This window comes from Crinia signifera, chromosome 8 (genome assembly GCF_055691185.1).
Source record: "Crinia signifera chromosome 8, ASM5569118v1, whole genome shotgun sequence".
NCBI classification, from domain to species: domain Eukaryota; kingdom Metazoa; phylum Chordata; class Amphibia; order Anura; family Myobatrachidae; genus Crinia; species Crinia signifera.
Window position 1 is genome coordinate 139,865,037 of NC_139224.1, and position 18,852 is coordinate 139,883,888.

The 18,852-nt window shown below is 44.2% G+C and overlaps 1 protein-coding gene across 2 annotated transcripts in view; it reads left to right on the forward strand.

Annotated features, from left to right (window-relative positions):
- ASTN1 (astrotactin 1) overlaps positions 1-18,852 on the forward strand; it is a 364,520-nt gene that overhangs the window by 314,544 nt on the left and 31,124 nt on the right. For both annotated transcript variants that reach the window (XM_083157262.1, XM_083157261.1), the window contains 4 exons: positions 7,398-7,531; positions 12,895-13,046; positions 14,269-14,404; positions 14,918-15,018. In XM_083157262.1, coding sequence (XP_083013388.1) covers positions 7,398-7,531; positions 12,895-13,046; positions 14,269-14,404; positions 14,918-15,018 — 523 coding nt within the window. The remainder of the gene's footprint in view (positions 1-7,397; positions 7,532-12,894; positions 13,047-14,268; positions 14,405-14,917; positions 15,019-18,852) is intronic.

Sequence of the window (18,852 nt, forward strand, 5' to 3'; positions counted from 1 at the left end):
CTATTGGACCTTTATCAAAAAAAGAAGCAAGAAAATATATACTGTACCTTGGCATAAACATGCCGCACTGCAGATGGGGCAGATGTAAAATGTACACCGAGGAAAGCACGTCCAAACTGAATAGTAAATTGCAGTGTGTAATAAAAGCTGCTCGGCATTTGTGGACAACATGGAAAAGCAGCCGGTGTTTATCTTGCTTTCAAAATATAAAGGTATTTGCTTACCTAGTTTTATGGCAACATGGTTTGCCTAGGATCAATTGGGGCAATTGTGTATTTTGCAGACGATTGTAAAAATGGGGTTCAACAATCGGGATACGGTCATTAGGTGGACAAGCATAAGGTCGACAGTCATTAGATCAACACCACTAGGTCGACATGCTGAACGGTTGACATGAGTCTAAGTCGACATGGGACACGGTGCACTGTATCCTGTGTCCATGTCGACTGTCTACATTCATGCAAAAAAAACAATGAAAAACCCCATATCGACCTTTTGACTGTCGACCTAGCCCATGTCGACCTAATGCTTGTGTCAACCTAATGATCTGTTGACCTTGTCCCATGTTGACCTATACCCATGTCAACATTTCAGCATGACGACCTAGTGGTGTTGACCTAATGACTGTTGACCAATTTATGGTCAACCAAATGATCCATACCCCAACAATCATCTTGTCCAACATGTTGATTTCATAGTCCAGATAGGGCTGTACATGGGCAGACTTGACCACAGGGGAAACTCCTGGTGGTCCCCATATGCCTTCGTATGACACAGGGGCGTAGATTGTGAGAGTATGGTAGCAATCAGCTGATTTGTAGATTATTACTAGTATTAAACTATTACAAATGGCCACGTTTACGAGCTACAGATCTGATCTTTGGAAGAATATGATCTGTGAATCACTGTACTATGGGCCAGATGCACTAAGCTTCAAAAGTGATAAAGTGGAGAGTGATAAACAGCCAGCCAATCAGCACCTGCCTGACATTATTCAAACACAGTCTGTGACATGGCAGGTAGGAGCTGATTGGCTGGCTATTTATCACTCTCCATTTTATCACTTTTGAAGCTTAGTGCACCTGGCCCTGTATCTGCAGTGTATGGGCGCATATTGGTAGAATGTAGATTTGATAAATCATGGACACACAGCATCTGTGAACCATGTGAATGATTGCTGATGTGTGGGTTCCATTACTTGATTTTTGTGCCCAACTTGAAATATTGCGTTATAAGGAATAATACACCATCTACAAATTACAAGGACCATTTTAATTGACTTCACAGTGCCATAACCTGTATACAGTACCTCAAAATTCCATAACCTATTTACCTCAGAGTGCCATAACCTATTTACCTCAGAGTGCCATAACCTATTTACCTCAGAGTGCCATAACCTATATCCTTCCGCCACTATACGTTCGAGCAATTCCTCACTTTTAATATCATTACATCTCACAGTACTGGGAATACTATTGCATATATAAACAATTTTCATAACTAACTTCTTAAATTACTTTTTTACCAGTTAATGAAAGATTTATGAATCAATTTGCTCAAAGTAGAACTGTTGGCCCAATATCACGATTACAGCACAAAATGAACTGTGGAAGATTTGCTGATATCTCGCGTAAGAGTAAATACATCTAAGCAGTAAATAAATTAAAAGAGAGAATTCTATAATTAGGGACAGAAATAACATGTTTATAATGAACTCTATCAGTTTATAGTTATAGCTATTAATCTTGTTTTAAGATGATACATTTAATGATTAAAACAACTCACAATGGTCCAATCAGTTATTTTTTTTTTTTAAGTTGTACAGTATCTATTTTTTATTCCCAATGGCCCAGTCTTGTGTACATTAGCTGCAGATATAAGTGCGGCTCTTATAATGAACATCACGTTCACCAGAGGGAAACTTCAGAATATGTAGCAAAAAAGTAGAGCGTATTTGCAAATGGTATATTATTATGTTTTGTTAGAAGTATCATTATTTTTTTTTCAGTTTTATTGTGGTGCATGAAAATATAACTTAATTAAAAAAAATGGGATGTATTGCATGCTGTGGCTAATTCCCTTACTGTATTTTGACATTTAATTTGGAATAACTATATAGTCAATGTTTTCTATTATCTTGAATATTTCTATTCTTTGTTTTTGTTGTTGCTATATACAGTATTTGTATGTTTTTACAATATTTAAACTATAATCAGTGGCGTAACTAGCAAATATGCGCCGCCCCCCCCCCCCCCCTGCGCCGATTTTGGCATCACTGCTCCCCCCTCCCACTCTACCCCTCCCCCCATTTACCCCTCCCCCCCCCCCTTACCCTTCTGCATGCTGCCGCTACTGCCGCATTGAGGGACCCGCAGCACAGATCTCCTCCTGGCTCCATCTCCTGCAGTGCTAATGAAAAAGGAGCATCGCAAAATGGCTGCCCCCTAATAGCAGATAATTTTTAAAGATGCTAGAGCAGGCCACCACCTCCTCTGGCATCCTTGAAAAACTGTCTGCTTTATGGGGGTAGCCATTTTGGGAGGGGCGGTTTTCAAGAGAACTGCAGGAGGAGACGGATCGAGGAGGAGACCGAGAGCCGGTACCGCGGCGCAGTGCACTGCACACACAGAAACAAGTAATACGCGAGTCCCGGCCACAGACAGCCGTGGCATAACCATAGCCCCGTTTGAAAACACACTTCAGCGCTATCCTAATAAACTAAACAGCCTCTACACACAACAAAAAGACTTGCTTGCAGAATTTCTGGGTCTGCTTGTGTCAAAAGATAGTGCTGTAGAATAATTGGGGCCTTCTACTGACCTCCGTAGGGGTCCCTATATGCCCGTAAAGGTATCTTTTTGTGTTCACACTCCACGGTGGTCTCCTCTATATTTCTGTGACCGCCCGCCACTCATAAGAAGAATATAAGGATTACTGACCTGTGTCACACCTTGAAAAAGGGCTGCAGCTTGAGCCCGAAACGCGTTGGTGAGGAGAAGGGGGCACATTTGATGCGTGTGGAATAAAATACTTTTTATACGGAGCATTTTGGATGTGAGAAATCTTCGTATCAGGACCGCATTAAAGAAACTGCTCTATGCATATAGGGCCTCACATAGAGGTGAGTGTTATTCCACCAGACGAATGATGTTTTATGATTGAATACGGGGTGTCGTTTTATGGTTGAAGATTGTCATCCTGGCCTAAAGATACCGTTACATGCACATAGGGCCTGTAACACAGGTCAGTAATCCTTATATTCTGCTTATGAGTGGCGGGCGGTCACAGAAATATAGAGGAGACCACCGTGGAGTGTGAACACAAAAAGATACCTTTACGGGCATATAGGGACCCCTACGGAGGTCAGTAGAAGGCCCCAATTATTCTACAGCACTATCTTTTGACACAAGCAGACCCAGAAATTCTGCAAGCAAGTCTTTTTGTTGTGTGTAGAGGCTGTTTAGTTTATTAGGATAGCGCTGAAGTGTGTTTTCAAACTGTTTTTTTGTGTATTCTAGTAGTGGGGGGTAGTGACCCACAGAAAACACACACAGCAGCAGTCCAGGGCGCATTTACCTCCTGTCGAATTCTTGTTTTCTGTACATAACCATAGCCCCGCAGACCGGTGCCAACACTTACTCAGCGCTTCCCTGCCACAGCGGGGTCTGCGGGGCTATAGTTAAGCCACTGACTATAATTATTATTATTATTATTATCATTATGATTCAGTAACTTAATAATAATTTATTGGTGTTAACCACAGGCAATTGACATCAAAGTTACATCCAAAATATTGACGAGATTATCAACAGTTCTAAATTGTTCCAACCCCCCCAGGCATTCCAATTTGCTCCCTATCATGCGAGTGGATGTGTATGATTACACACCCACTCGCATGCTGGTGCACAGAGGAAAAAATAATTTTAAGGTCGATCACCATTGAATGATTTTTTTTATCCGTTCATGGATAAACGTAAGTCTATACTTTTATCCTGGATGGACATGGACGAAAAGGTGTCGGACGCTGACATCTTGTGATGTCAGTAAACCCTCCAATCAGGCATCGACACGCCTCCACCAACTGTCTATGGTTTTTGTATTATGTCTCTATCCATGGTGTTGCTTATTGTATATGCTCTTATGTCTAAATAAAGATTGCAAAAAATCTATAACATAAAATTGGTGGCATAAAAACACAACCAAATAGTACTTGGGTGTCCAAAATGGCAGTGCCCAAAACCCCAGTAAAGTTGGCCTCAATAACTAGCTCTTATGAGGAAGGTGCTGTGAATAGTATCTTGTACCCAATATGGCTGCTGCTGATAGGAACCACACAGCTTGCCACCATAAAAGCACAACCTACACCCTGACAACTACACTACACCACACCACAGCACCCTTACATGAATGTACACCCATCTAATTTCTCTGAACAACTGTGGTGATTCAAGCACAAGCATGTTCTTAACCAAGCCGTCCAGGTTCAAGACCTCATGCAAAGGGTGATACACCTAGTAGGGAAAATTTAAAGTTGACCCGTTAAAGGGTGTTCACATAGAGTCCCCAACTTCTTTAACAGACCATGGGAGGGTTTTGCAGAGAAAAGTAGCGGCCTGATAGTGGGACCCAAAAAAGGGGGCATGGCCAAACTGGAAACTTCATTAAAGGGGGAGTGCGACCTTAGCTTATAAATGGAGAGGGTTTTCTGTCTTTGAGGAGAGGCATTTACAGCTGGGGAGCAGGGAGAGAGCTCCTGTGCATCCCCATTGGGGGGCCATGGCAATTGCCACAATGCCCATTTAACGACTGAAGAGCATGAAGTCTGGAGATAGACCACAGAGAGTTAATGCCTTTGAGAGACAGACTATATAAAAGCAACTCCACGCCGACGTGGATAGTGGGGGTATGAAAAGGTCGGGTGGACGCGTTCCGCCGCCCCTCGCGGGGCTGGCTGCGCTCACCACGCTTCGGTATGACGTGGATAGTGGGGGGGGTGTGCTTAAATAAATGACATTATATGTAATTTAATTGTATTGCACATTAAATGCCATTATAACATGTAAAATTGCATCTCATCGCATCCCATGCCATACAATATTGGCATGCGATGCGATTTGACTACGTTTGCGTACGTAGTAAAATCGGGCGCCGTGCTAGGAAACAAGTACCGAAATGATACTAGAACTTTTGCTGTATATGTATAAATACCTGTGTCTGTATGCGTGACACTTATAAAGCCTGCGCGAGTAAGGGCCCTGTTCTCCAGTATTGACCGCACCCTGGAGAGCTAGTCTGGGGCAATGGGACAAGTATCACTCTAAGGGGGTTATTCTAGTTGATACACTCTCCTGCATGTTTGCACAGGGGAGCGATGTTGAGCGACTGCGCATAAAGTTTTATGCGCATGTGCAGCCACTTGGTGTGAGCGGACTTGGCGAACTGCTTGTTTGCCATCAGTGCAGGCGTGGGGGCGGGGAAGATGGGCTGCGTCTAACGGAACGCCCAGCGTTCCGTTGCACCACACCACACACTGAAGAGGGCTACAGTATAGCAGCATATTGTATGCCACCGCATACATTTCAATAGCCGGCTACCATAGACTTCAATGGACCCTCTGGCTCCCATTGCAGTCATAGAAACATAGAATTTGATGGCAGATAAGAACCATTTGGCCCATCTAGTCTGCCCCTTCCATGCATAACAGAAGTGTACACATAGCCTACAGCCCAGTATGCGTGGATCAGTGTGCAATACTGAAAGAGCATACTGTACATCTGTAGTTATATGATGATTTCTATGTTTGCGTGTAAAGTTAGGTCTCTATAGAGGCTTATCTAGCTATTTCATAGTAGTTATCTATGGTGCCTTATCTATGTGGACCTGTAGGGCTTTATGATAATTTCTCTGTCAGTGTGTGACTTAAGGGCTCTATGGTGACTTGTGGTGACTTATACTGTATGTGTGTAACTGTAGGGATCTACATCGACAACTAATTTCTGATATTTATTTGTAGCTGATTGCTCTTGTGTTTGCATGTCTTACTGTTACTGTGAGGTTCAGTGCTCAGCAGTCTGTCTGAAGACTTACTGTTACAATGAGGTTCAGTGCTCAGCTGTCTGTCTGTCTTTCTGTTACTACAGGGTTCAGTGCTCAGCTGTCTGTCTATATGCCTATTACTGCAGGGTTCTGTGCTCAGCTGTCTGTCTGTTACTGCAGGGTTCTCTGCTCAGCCATCTGTGTATTTCTGTTACTGAAGGGTTCTGTGCTCAGCTGTCTGTCTTTTCGTTACTGAAGGGTTCTGTGCTCAGCTGTCTGTCTGTCTGTCTGTTACTGAAGGGTTCTGTGCTCAGCTGTCTGTCTTTCTGTCTGTTACTGCAGGGTTCTGTGCTCAGACATCTGTCTGTTACTGCAGGGTTCTGTGCTCAGCTGTCTGTCTGTCTGTTACTGCAGGGTTCTGTGCTCAGACTCAGACGTCTGTCTGTCTGTCTGTCTGTGTTACTGCAGGGTTCTGTGCTCTGATGTCTGTCTGTTACTGCAGGGTTCTGTGCTCAGTTGTCTGTCTGTCTTTCTGTTACTACAGGGTTCAGTGCTCAGCTGTCTGTCTGTCTTTCTGTTACTGCAGGGTTCTGTGCTCAGCTGTCTGTTACTGCAGGGTTCAGTGCTCAGCTGCCTGTCTGTCTTTCTGTTACTGCAGGGTTCTGTGCTCAGCTGTCTGTTACTGCAGGGTTCTGTTCTCAGCTGTCTGTCTGTCTTTCTGTTACTGCAGGGTTCTGTGTTCAGCTGTCTGTGTCTTTCTGTTACTGCAGGGTTCTGTGCTCAGCTGTCTGTTACTGCAGGGTTCTGTTCTCAGCTGTCTGTCTTTCTGTTACTGCAGGGTTCTGTGTTCAGCTGTCTGTCTGTCTTTCTGTTACTGCAGGGTTCAGTGCTCAGCTGTCTGTCTGTCTGTCTTTCTGTTACTGCAGGGTTCAGTGCTCAGCTGTCTGTCTTTCTGTTACTGCAGGGTTCTGTGCTCAGCAGTCTGTCTGTCTGTCTTTCTGTTACTACAGGGTTCAGTGCTCAGCTGTCTGTCTGTCTTTCTGTTACTGCAGGGTTCAGTGCACAGCTGTCTGTCTGTCTGTCTTTCTGTTACTGTAGGGTTCTGTGCTCAGCTGTCTGTCTGTCTGTCTTTCTGTTACTGCAGGGTTCAGTGCTCAGCTGTCTGTCTGTCTGTCTTTCTGTTACTACAGGGTTCCATGCTCAGCTGTCTGTCTGTCTGTCTTTCTGTTACTACAGGGTTCAGTGCTCAGCTGTCTGTCTGTCTTTCGGTTACTGCAGGGTTCAGTGCTCAGCTGTCTGTCTGTCTGTCTTTCTGTTACTGCAGGGTTCTGTGCTCAGCTGTCTGTCTGTCTGTCTCTCAGTTGCTGCAGGAAGCGGTTCTCAGCTCTCTCTGGTGCTCTGGCCGCGGGGACGTAATTGAGGATTGGTGTCGCTGCGACTCTACTGCTTTTGGTGTGGATGGACTTCCAACCTGTGCCCCTCTACCTCAGCCCGTGTAAGGTTTCACATTTTCGATCATGTCCGTAGATAGACCTGCCATGCCATACTGTCTCATGCTCTGTGTGTCCTGCATGACACGTGTCCATTCATTCCTTAAGTCTTGTCTTTCCCTTGTGTTCATGCACACGTCCTATGTAATTATTATCTCCCGCAGTCCGTTCACCGCCTCTCTCAGATTGCTGTCATCGTTGGTGCAGGCTCTCAGAGTTGTGACATGTCACAGATCCTGACTCCCTAACAGACTATTGTTTGTAGCTGTCTCATCTTTTATATGATCCAATAAAACATGTTTTATTGATAATTATGTTCCTACAGTTCTCTCTCTCTCATGTTCTGTTTCACACACCTCTGAGCTTTGTGGGATATGAGTAATCATTTTCTTTTTATTAAGTTATGGATCACAGCCTACGAAACCTATTTTGTAAGCTGTGTGTGCCACTGAGTCCCCCTCCGAATGAATGTTGCATTTTCTGTAATGCTCTTTATTTTACCCATGATCTCATCTGTGGTGTTGTATTACTGATTTATTTTGTGCAATTGGTTAGATAAATGGTAAGTTAATGAATAAATGAACTAAGTACAGACATTATTCACTAATGCAATATATATATAGAGCATAGTCAGTCCGACGTTCTCCAGCTGTTATGTCAGGGCATGCTGAAATATGTAGTTCCACAATGGCTGGACTACTACTGCCCTACAGGCAAGAATAGAAATCCAAAAATACACAGCCCCAAAGTAGCTATTTTATTTTACCTGCCCAGAAAACAAATAACATGTCTGTATAGCGGCCTGTACTGGAGTTACGGACATCTCCAGCCATGGCCTCTAATGTATTTGAGAAGCAGCAGATTTTCTCCTCCCACCTGAGGGGGAAATTTACTAAAGCTTCTAAAAATGAATATATGTGATGTTGCCCATGGCAAGCAATCAGATTCTCACTATAATTTTCTAGGGTGCAATAGAGAAATGATAGACAGCATCTGATTGGTTGATATGGGCAACATCACCTCTTTTCCTTTTTAGAAGCTTTAGTAAATTTATCCTTAAGGTGCCCACACACAGATCGATATTGGATCCAATCTGATATCTATCCAATTTTCCTTGAAAACCAGAACACCGCTTATCAAGGCCATACACAGAACGATTGAGTAAACGATCAGAGGGTTTACTCAATCATTCTGTGTGGCCATGATCAGGGGTGTTCGGACTTCCCAACTGCCCCTCCGTCGCACCTCTGTCGCTGGCAGAAGGAGATATAGGCCGGCAGCGGGCAGGAGATTTCAAAACTCCTATTCATTTGAATATGGTGGCCGCTGAATGGCTGAGAGAGCTCTCTCAGCCAATCAGCAACCGCCCCATGCATTTGAATATGAGTTTTGAAGTCTCCTGCCTGCCACCGACTGCTCTCTCTTTCTGCCAGCGGCAGGAGTGTGGCGGGAAGTGGTGGAGGTGTGGTAGGGGGAGAGGGAGATGCCTGTGCTGGAAAATGGCCACATCGTTCATCATGCCTACACATGGAACGATGTGGTCATGTTCCTGCAGGATACGTTTTTTATCTTTCCGCCTATTGAAGGGATCAGCAGGCTCAATGAATGACCCACAGGCACCCGCATTTGATTGTCGGCCCACAAACAGCAAGTTGTTAAACAATAGGTCATTCCGATCGGTCGGAAATAGCCATATCATTTAAAGAATCTTACCGTATGTGGGCACCTTAAGTCTTCTGCTGGACTAGCAATGATTTGTTTTATTTTAGCACCACACAGTGGATGAAGAACTTCATACCAGAGCAGTATGATATGCATGATATACTGGGATAACAGCAAGTCTAGACAGTGGAAAACACTAGGAGAGAGAATAAAATCAAACACATTTTTTTTAAGTCACACCAAAAGGAATGCAATCTCTGTTTTACAGGTGACTGAATGTAGCCTACAAACCTCTTCATTTACTTTGCAGGGGTCATTCACCTGCAGGAAAACATTTGGAAAATGCAGATTAATCTACATGCAGAATATAACTAAGATTCTAAGCACATTTGTCCCAAAATACACGTCAAGATAAGCTTGATCAGATGGGTCCTTGGCATCTCTAATGCTGACACATTGTATAAATTCTTATGGCATACTTTCTAACTTTGCAGTTGCCCACTGCGGTAGGGGGCAACCGGGTCGGTCAAAGAGGGGGTATGGCCTCCCAGCATGTGGGTGGTGCAGGGGCATTGAAAGTGCGTTGGTTTCATTGTGGTCCCAACCCTACTATTCAATGCCAGATTACTGACATTGCTAAGCAATGGGTAGGGCTACAATGGTAGCTGGTCCCTAGACCATCCAGTTTGAAGGTGGCTGCACAGGGGGTGGAGCTGTAGGCAAGTACAAATTATAGTACACCCCCATCCACCCCCCTTACTCTCGTCTATAATTCTGTATATTTATACGTACTGTACACTTGAAGGTAAGGCTCCTTCTACCTGCACTAGCACCCCTACCCTCTGCCCTAAAGTGATTTTAATAAGAATACTACATCCTGGATGAATTGATGTAATGTGTTAGTATTAGAAATGTTAAGGACCTACTCAGGGCTTAAAGTGGTCCCAAAGAGTCAGTGGAACTAATTTTCGCCACCTAAAACCCCCCACACCTATTTGGTAGAGCACATGCCAGTGCTAGGGTTTTCTTCACCCCTCGTACGATACACTTTATTACCCCTAATACATGTTATACCACACAATAATGTCACTTATATACAATTCCCCCAGTAGTAGTGCCCCTAACACATAATTTCCACAGTACACACTATTACAACCTTCAGCTAACTGCCTGTGTCCCTCCAGCAACTTTTTTGCCTCTTTATGTCCCTCCATCCCCCTCTCACTTTGATTTCAGCATACACAGAGTCTGCTCCTCTTAGTGGCTCTTTTTCACTTCAGCAGTGGTGACAACATGTCATCACATACACCTTGCCAGTAAAGGAAGAAATTGGACAGGCTTTTCTGTTGGCGTTACTGTGCAGGGCTGTGGTGGAGGTGGAACTCAGTTCCCCCTACCATTACAGGTTGTGGAACTCCGTTACACCCAGACCCTCCCACCCCCCCTCCAACTGTAACCCCTGGACCTACTTGATGAGTTCACCTTGATGTGATATGTGGGCAGGCATTTTTAGCTAAGCAGGTGCTAAGAACCTTATTTGTATTATCTTTGTACAATTGTAGAATCTTTTGTAATTGTATTGATTATCAATATTTTTAGTGTTTACAGTGCGCACCTGCATTTTCACAATTTCATATGTAGCACTACAAGTCTCAGCATGGTAGCACCAATTACTTTTAAATTTAGGGGGTGTAATCCAGTCCCCTCGATTTCCCCCCTCCCTTAGTATGAGTTATACAAATACCTAGTTTATAATACTGCCCACTCTTGCAGCAATAGACCAGGTGAGGCAGGGAGTATGATATCCAAGCGCTTAGGATGCCAGCGGGTAAAACACTGACACCAGCATAGCAGTACGGAGAGTAAGTAAAGTAACCCTTTCCCCTAACCCACCCCCCCCCCCCCCTGCCTGACCGTAACCATCCCAGCTAGTTCCTGATCCCCGTACCCAACACCTACACCTAACCACTGCACACCCTGACTCCCCTTTCTAAGTGCCTAAATCTAACCCCCCACCTTTCCGTGGCCACCCGCTGGCCCACCCTGAATACTCACTGATTGGGATGCCAGCTACCGTTAGTCCAGCATCGGCTTCCTGATATTGTTGGAGGTAACGGAACCGGTCTCCTGACGACTGTCGGGATGCCTGCGTCGGTATAGTGAACGCCTTTCTGTGCTGCAGAGAGCATCCTTGGAGCTTGCCTTCTGACTTTCAGATCATCAGTTTATTAGTTTGCACTTGACCACCTGCAACTTTTTCTAAAAACATTGCTTCTGCTTTCTGTATTCCTTTGTATTTTTACAGAGTGATTTATATAACCCTGACAGAGTTGTTTATGTCTATAGCACTTGGATATGACACAGTTCTCCTACCCAACAGAATTATGGCAGGGAAATGAAACAATGTATTTAGTAAAAGTTGAAGGATGGCATTGACTAGCCAATAAATTAATGTTTTCTGAAGATTGAAATCAAGTTTATATAGCCTGAAATCTTTCACCTTACCCAAAGTCATCCTCCGCAAACAAAGCTTCCAAAACACTTCAGGCACCTATAATTGTGCTCCTTCTAATATGAATTTGGATAATTGTCCTTAAAATAAAATAATAATACATCTGCCCCTGAGTTTGAAAAAAGTAGATGACTGGTTAGATCTCCAAAGCTTAGTACATAGACCGCTTAAGCTGCCCATACTGTGTGTGGGCATGATCACGATCCAATGAGGGTGCTCACGATCCTTCATCGAGCCTTCCAGGGGCGTAGCTCGAAATTTCTCCCCCCTGCCAAAAAAAAATTCCGTGCTGTTGGCAGAGCTGACAGGCGACCCAGGCAGCAGTGAGGGCTGAGTTGGTCTCGCTTCATGCATATCTAATGAGCAGGGACCCAGCACAGTGCATATTTAATGAGCAGGTCCCCGCAGCATGCATATGTAATGAGCGGGACACGCTTATTAGATATGTATGGAGTGGGACCAGCTCAGCACTCATTGCTGCCTGAGTTGCCTGTCAGTTCAGCCAGCAGCGCCCACCACAGACCCGGCTGGCGCTACTCCCCCAAGCCGCCGCGGGGTCTGCCACATATGTAGCTACTCCACTGGAGCCTGCAGATCCCTTTAGCAGGTGGAAAGTTGAACAACCCATTGTGCATGGTTTGGCCACATCGTTTTGTGTGTAGGCATGATGAAGGATGTGGCAATGATGTCGTGTATGATTGTCAGTCGTTAAAGGACCCATCTAACCCTCTGATCATTTACTCAATTGTAAATGTGTGGGCATGATCAGGGGTGTTCTGGATTTCTAGGGAAATTGGATACACATTGGATTGGACACAATATCTATCCGTGTGTGGGCACCTTTTAGTGTGGAGCTACTGTACACACTGCACAGTGGTTCGCTTGTTTGATCAAAGTTGACATTTGTGCCCAGTTTTAAATTAGTGTTATTTTCTGGCAGAAAAATATTTTGTAGCTTTTTAGTGTCAATGGGAGGAGCGCGGATACATTTAATCTTCAGAGCTATTCATTTAGTCATTCAGGACAGTCACTAAATAACAGAGTATTTGCAATATGACCTTCCAGATATATGGTGGAGTTGGGCACAGAACTGACCATTTACAGTTTGTTCCATGTTTTGACTTAAATTAGAAATGGATAATTTATTTCTGTTCCTTCAGTCAGGCTGCAATTCTCTCTTTTCCTTCTCCTCAGGCTCCACCTGTCTATGCTGCAGGAACCAAGCAGTTCTCTCCTGGTGCTGGAGTGGCTGCATTCTGAATCCCCCATTGGTGCACGGATAGTGGACTATCTCATTAGTCAGGAGAAGGTTGCTGATAGATTGGATCATTCCAAAATGGAGACAGGTATCAATGCTCATGACGGGAACTGGGTGTAGTTTATACAGACACACACACATATATAGAAAACCAAAAGTCCTGCACTCTCACCTTTAACCCAGGCGTCCACTGGGGTGCAGTTTAGAGAGTACTGTGATGAGTCAGCACTCCCAATTACTTACCCAGAAATCCCAAAAGATGGAAAAACAGCATTTTCCAGACTTCTCATGAAAGTATAAGTCCAGAGTTTAGTCCAATCGATAGCCTGCCGACGTTTTGGTCCTGGTGCGGACCTTTGTCAAGGCGATGGCAATACAAGCAACAGTGAGCAGCAAACCACCAATGGGGTAGTGGCATTAAAATGAGTTGTTTGCTTGTAAATGTAAATCAGAGCCTGGATGAGTTAGTAGGCATGAATGATCCCCTCTATAAGAATGACATGCAATGATCCCCTCTTGGGGGGTATTCAATTTGTAATTCGGGAAACGTCCTGAAAGTTTGAATCTCAGGCCATTTTAGTTTCTTCCGAATGTAACTCGGCAGCCGGAATTCAATGCTCCGGCTGTGGAGTGTAGGAAAGTCCTGAAATCAGCGAAAACGGCCGCGGATTCTTGAAAAACGGCCGTGAATTCGACAATCCACTTCCGTTTCCGACAAAACAGATCCAACTTTCTAAAAAGTCAGATCTTACACCCTCCACTGCGGTCATTAACTGCAGCATTGAATAGGTGAGTGCCGTTATTTGCCCTGTCAGGAAATATTGTCACAGATTGAATACCCCCTTTAGTGGCAAATTTACCAAAGAGGGGATGTTGCCTGTAGCAACCAATGAGATTCTGTCTATCATTTATTGCATCTTAGAATTGATAGACAGAATGGATTGGTTGCTATTGGCAACATCATCATTTTTAGAATCTGCAGTAAATATACACTTAGCCTTTTTTTATTGTCAGTCTAGTTCCTATTAACCTGCAGATGTTAGTTTGTGCTAGATTACAACCATTGCTAATGAAGGTATTAGTCTGACAATAGACCATTGTCGCAAATATACATATATATTAAAGCAGAGAATCATCAGAACAAAACTGATTTAAAATATTTCCCATTATGTTAAATTGCTGCTACCCCTTATACCAGTGGGATAAATACTTCCTAATAGGATTGTTATATTATGCAGCTTTCATTTCCACCTGTAACCCCATCCTGTACCGATCTCTCCCTGCTTTCCTCTAACCCGTCCATAATACAGAGACAGTGCTGAGTTTTGTGGAAGATATCATCTCAGGAGCCAAGTCTCCATGTGTGATGCCGGCTCAAGTCCCCGACAAACATTCCTCGGCCATATCGATTGTGGTGCGCTGCCTGGAATCCGACACTTCGTACACGTGAGTCCTCTGCAGCATCCCAGGCTGACTTGATTATCAGGAATATAATGGAGTCAGACTCTGCCGGTTAAAGTGCCCTGATTCTATTTTCATTTAAATTGACCATCTTTAACATTAGTAAAGTGAATCAGTGAAGTGAATTATTACGGGGCATTGTGGGAAAAAAAGGTTAATAGATTTTGCTATTAATAGTCTCTGTATTATTTAACGGGTGACATACTGATGCCTTAGGACTTATGGGCCTGTTAATAACCCCTGTTTGGTGCATTAATCTTTCTCATATTGCTCCCATTTAATCATCTTTGGTCATATCTATTCATGTTGAGGTGTTAGTTTGGCCAAAGTGTGAAAAACTTTGCAACCTGCCTTCAGGGTCTGCTATTTAAATTAAAGGCAGTTAGAAATAATTTGCAGACGGTTTCAAACATCCCCCCTTCCCTTTAGAACTTGACCGATATTGCTCAGCATGCTTTGTTCAGTGTTCAGTGTAATTAGAGATTATCTCCTGGCCAGGTTTACGTTATGGGGAGTTGATAACACGGGCAGGCGCTCCGAACCAAGTCAAGTGACCGTACGCATGCCGTGTCCAGAAGTGGATGATGTCAAGTCACAAGGTAAATGTTATTGTACATTATTGTTATTCATTGACATTGATAAATATCATTATGTTTATACATGATGTGTAGAGATCAGTCTGTATATGTACTTTTTGTGTAACTGTAAAATTTTGGGGGGTCTTTATATGTCTGGTGACCATTTTAAGCTTTAGATATTCCGCAATCCCAGCTAGGTAAGGAATGGTCATACAGTATGTGTGTGTTACACCAATCGGAACATAATCGGAACATAATACTGTAGTTTTACATAGTTTCATATCTTTTTTCTACCGACAGTATTGAGACTTTAATTACTTCCCCGGAGTTAGGTTGTTGTGGAAGCAAACGCCATTGATGGTCAATGATTTTTTTTCACCATCGGCAAGAAAGCCATCGATGGTTTGTGCTCCCACATCTGCAGACTGTTTCACATATGCACACACCTCTGCCATCGGCTCTTCACCATGGATGTGCAGCATCGGGCCTCTCCATGATGAGGAAACCATCTACCATCGGACACAAAACATTGACACTGCTAACCATGCATGGCCATCCCAACTCAAAAGGTCTGCAGATCATTGATCCAGTCACGTGATTGGTAAAGTTTATCTCATGTATCCAAACTAATTAATTAATAATAACAATAATCGTATGTATGTGGTGCTTTTCTCCAACAAGGATTAAATAAATATTACCCTTTTTCCTGTTATACATACAATAATAATATTATACAGATGTAGCACCCCTCTTCCTTGCAGGGGCTGGCGATTCTATTGCCAGCCCCCGCCAGTGGCCAGCTCCAGCCAGGGGCGCGTGCGCACGAGACGCTTGCGCGCCCCGTGGCAACGCAGCTTGCCCTGGGTCCCCACCACCTCCCCCGCCACCGTCCCCCTCGCCGCCCCCAAACCCTGCCCGTATCCCTGAAGCAGAGAGACGCTGCCCAGCCGCCGTGATACTGGGACGTGTGTGCGCTAGAGATGCACGCACGTCTCAGTCCCTATCGCCGGCGCTCGCCAGAGGAGAGGATCTGGTGGGTGCCGGCGATGAATAAGGCCGGCTCCATCTGTATGCAATGCAAGGAAAATGAAAACCAGACACATCCATAACAAATAGGTGTGGTATATCATAAGCATGTTATGGGTAGTCCAATTTGTCAATTGGGGTAGAGCCTAATTTGACCTAATATACCAAATATAAATAAGAAAGAAGTTGCTCATTGCAACTGGCTCACACTCCACTCTTTACTACTTTATACATCTCCCCCTACAGTAGTGCTACATTATGGACCACAAGGGCCTGCAGCTGAAATTTCTGAAATGTCTATTGTGTGCTACCACAGGGGGTGTAACAAGTAGAGATGTGCACCGGCCACTTTTCGGGTTTTGGGTTCTGATTACCTTGAGGTTTTGGGTTCTAATGGGTTTTGGCAAAACACCTCCTAAGTGTTTTGTGTTTGGATTTTTTGGGGTTTTGGGTTCTGATTTTTTTGTTAAAAAAGCATAAAAACAGCTAAAATCGCATAATTTGGTGGGGTTTTTTTTGCTCCTACGCTATATTGACCTCAATAACATTCATTTACACTCATTTCCAGTGTATTCTGAACACCTCATACCTCACAATATTGTTTTTAGGGCAAAAGTTTGCACTGAGGTAGCTGGATAACTATGCTAAGCCACACAAGTGTGCGGCACAAACATGTGGCTCATGTAAGAGTGGCACTGCAGCGGCAGATACGGCAGTATTAGGCAGTGAGCCCCAGACCAGACGGCAGATACGCCAGTATTAGGCAGTGAGCCCCAAAACAGACGGTAGATACGGCAGTATAGGCAGTGAGCCCCAGACCACAAAGGTAGAGATATACGGTAGTATTTAATTATTTATTAGGCAGTGAGCCCCAGACCACAAAGGTAGAGATATACGGCAGTATTTAATTATTTATTAGGCAGTGAGCCCCAGACCACAAAGGTAGAGATATACGGCAGTATTTAATTATTTATTAGGCAGTGAGCCCCAGACCACACAGGTAGATATACGGCTGTATTTATTAGGCAGTGAGCCCCAGACCAGACGGTACATACGGCAGTATAGGCAGTGAGCCCCAGACCACAAAGGTAGAGATATACGGCAGTATTTAATTATTTATTAGGCAGTGAGCCCCAGACCACAAAGGTAGAGATATGCGGCAGTATTTAATTATGTATTAGGCAGTGAGCCCCAGACCACAAAGGTAGAGATATACGGCAGTATTTAATTATTTATTAGGCAGTGAGCCCCAGACCACAAAGGTAGAGATATACGGCAGTATTTAATTATTTATTAGGCAGTGAGCCCCAGACCACACAGGTAGATATACGGCAGTATTTATTAGGCAGTGAGCCCCAGACCAGACGGTACATACGGCAGTATAGGCAGTGAGCCCTAGACCACAAAGGTAGAGATATATGGCAGTATTTACTATTTAATTATTTATTAGGCAGTGAGCCCCAGACCCCAAAGATAGAGATATACGGCAGTATTTAATTATTTATTAGGCAGTGAGCCCCAGACCAGACGGTAGATACGGCAGTATTAGGCAGTGAGCCCCAGACCACACAGGTAACTAGATATACGACAGTATTATTTATTAGGCAGTGAGCCCCAGAACACAGACCACCAGACTGGCAGATTCAGTGCAGGCAGCACCAGTGGACTGTATATATATATTTATTTAATATAATTAATTAATTATTAATATATATAATAAATGGAACAGCTCAGCCCCAGAGGTATGCCCCAGCGCAGAGGAGACAGTAGTACTACAGGCAGGTACACAGTTAGACTGTTCTCCTAAGCAGAGGAGAACAGAGTACACAGCAGCACTGAGGGAGACAGCCCCAGCAAATAAAATAATTAATTACAGCACAGGTCACCAGAGGTAGACCGCACAGAGGAGACAGTAGTACTACAAGTACACAGTTAGACTGTTCTCCTAAGCAGAGAACAGAGTACACAGCAGCACTGAGGGAGACAGCCCCAGCAAATAAAATAATCAATTACAGCACAGCACACCAGAGGTAGACCGCACAGAGGAGACAGTAGTACTACAAGTACACAGTTAGACTACTACACAGCAGCACTGAGAGACAGCACCAGCGATTGCAAAAGCTCAAGGTCAAGCTCAAGTTTAAGCCCCAGCAGCAGCACCAACACACCCTCTCCCAACCCACTACTTGACTGGAGTGAAGATGGCGGGCGCGGCAGCCACTTATAAAGCCTCGCGAAATCCGACGCCCGGGAGATGACGTTCTAATCACGCGGACGGACCGAGTCAGGCGCGAATCTCCGAGCGCTGCTCGGAATCGGGCTCGGAATGATGACGTCCGTGGGAGCTCGGATCTCTGAAATCCGAGCCCGCACATCTCTAGTAACAAGTACAACAATGATGTGTCACATTGCTCCTTGCCTGGCTCAAAGGCACTCTAGGTCCTAGTGCTGCTGGCTGTAGCACAACCTTGTTGCCTCAGGGCCTCCACAAGCCTTAATTCAGCCTTGAGATGATTAGATCTAGAAACCAAACAGAGCGTGTTCTAAAGTGGCAATCACTGATGCTCAGATAGGAGGTAACCAACCCCCTATTTCAGTCACATACAAGCAGTATTCCAAATTCGTTTTTTGGTATCTATGTGTATAGGTTGTTGTTTAACAGTGGTAGTGTTGTTGAGGATGGAAGGACACACAGGCATATACAATAGAGAGGATGTAGAATAGGTAAATAAGTTATTAATACAATTTTTAGTGCAATTTGGTCCCGGTATTGCAGAATTCAACAATATTATCGGGTGAATGTATCACAGGGACAGGTACAGGCAAGGA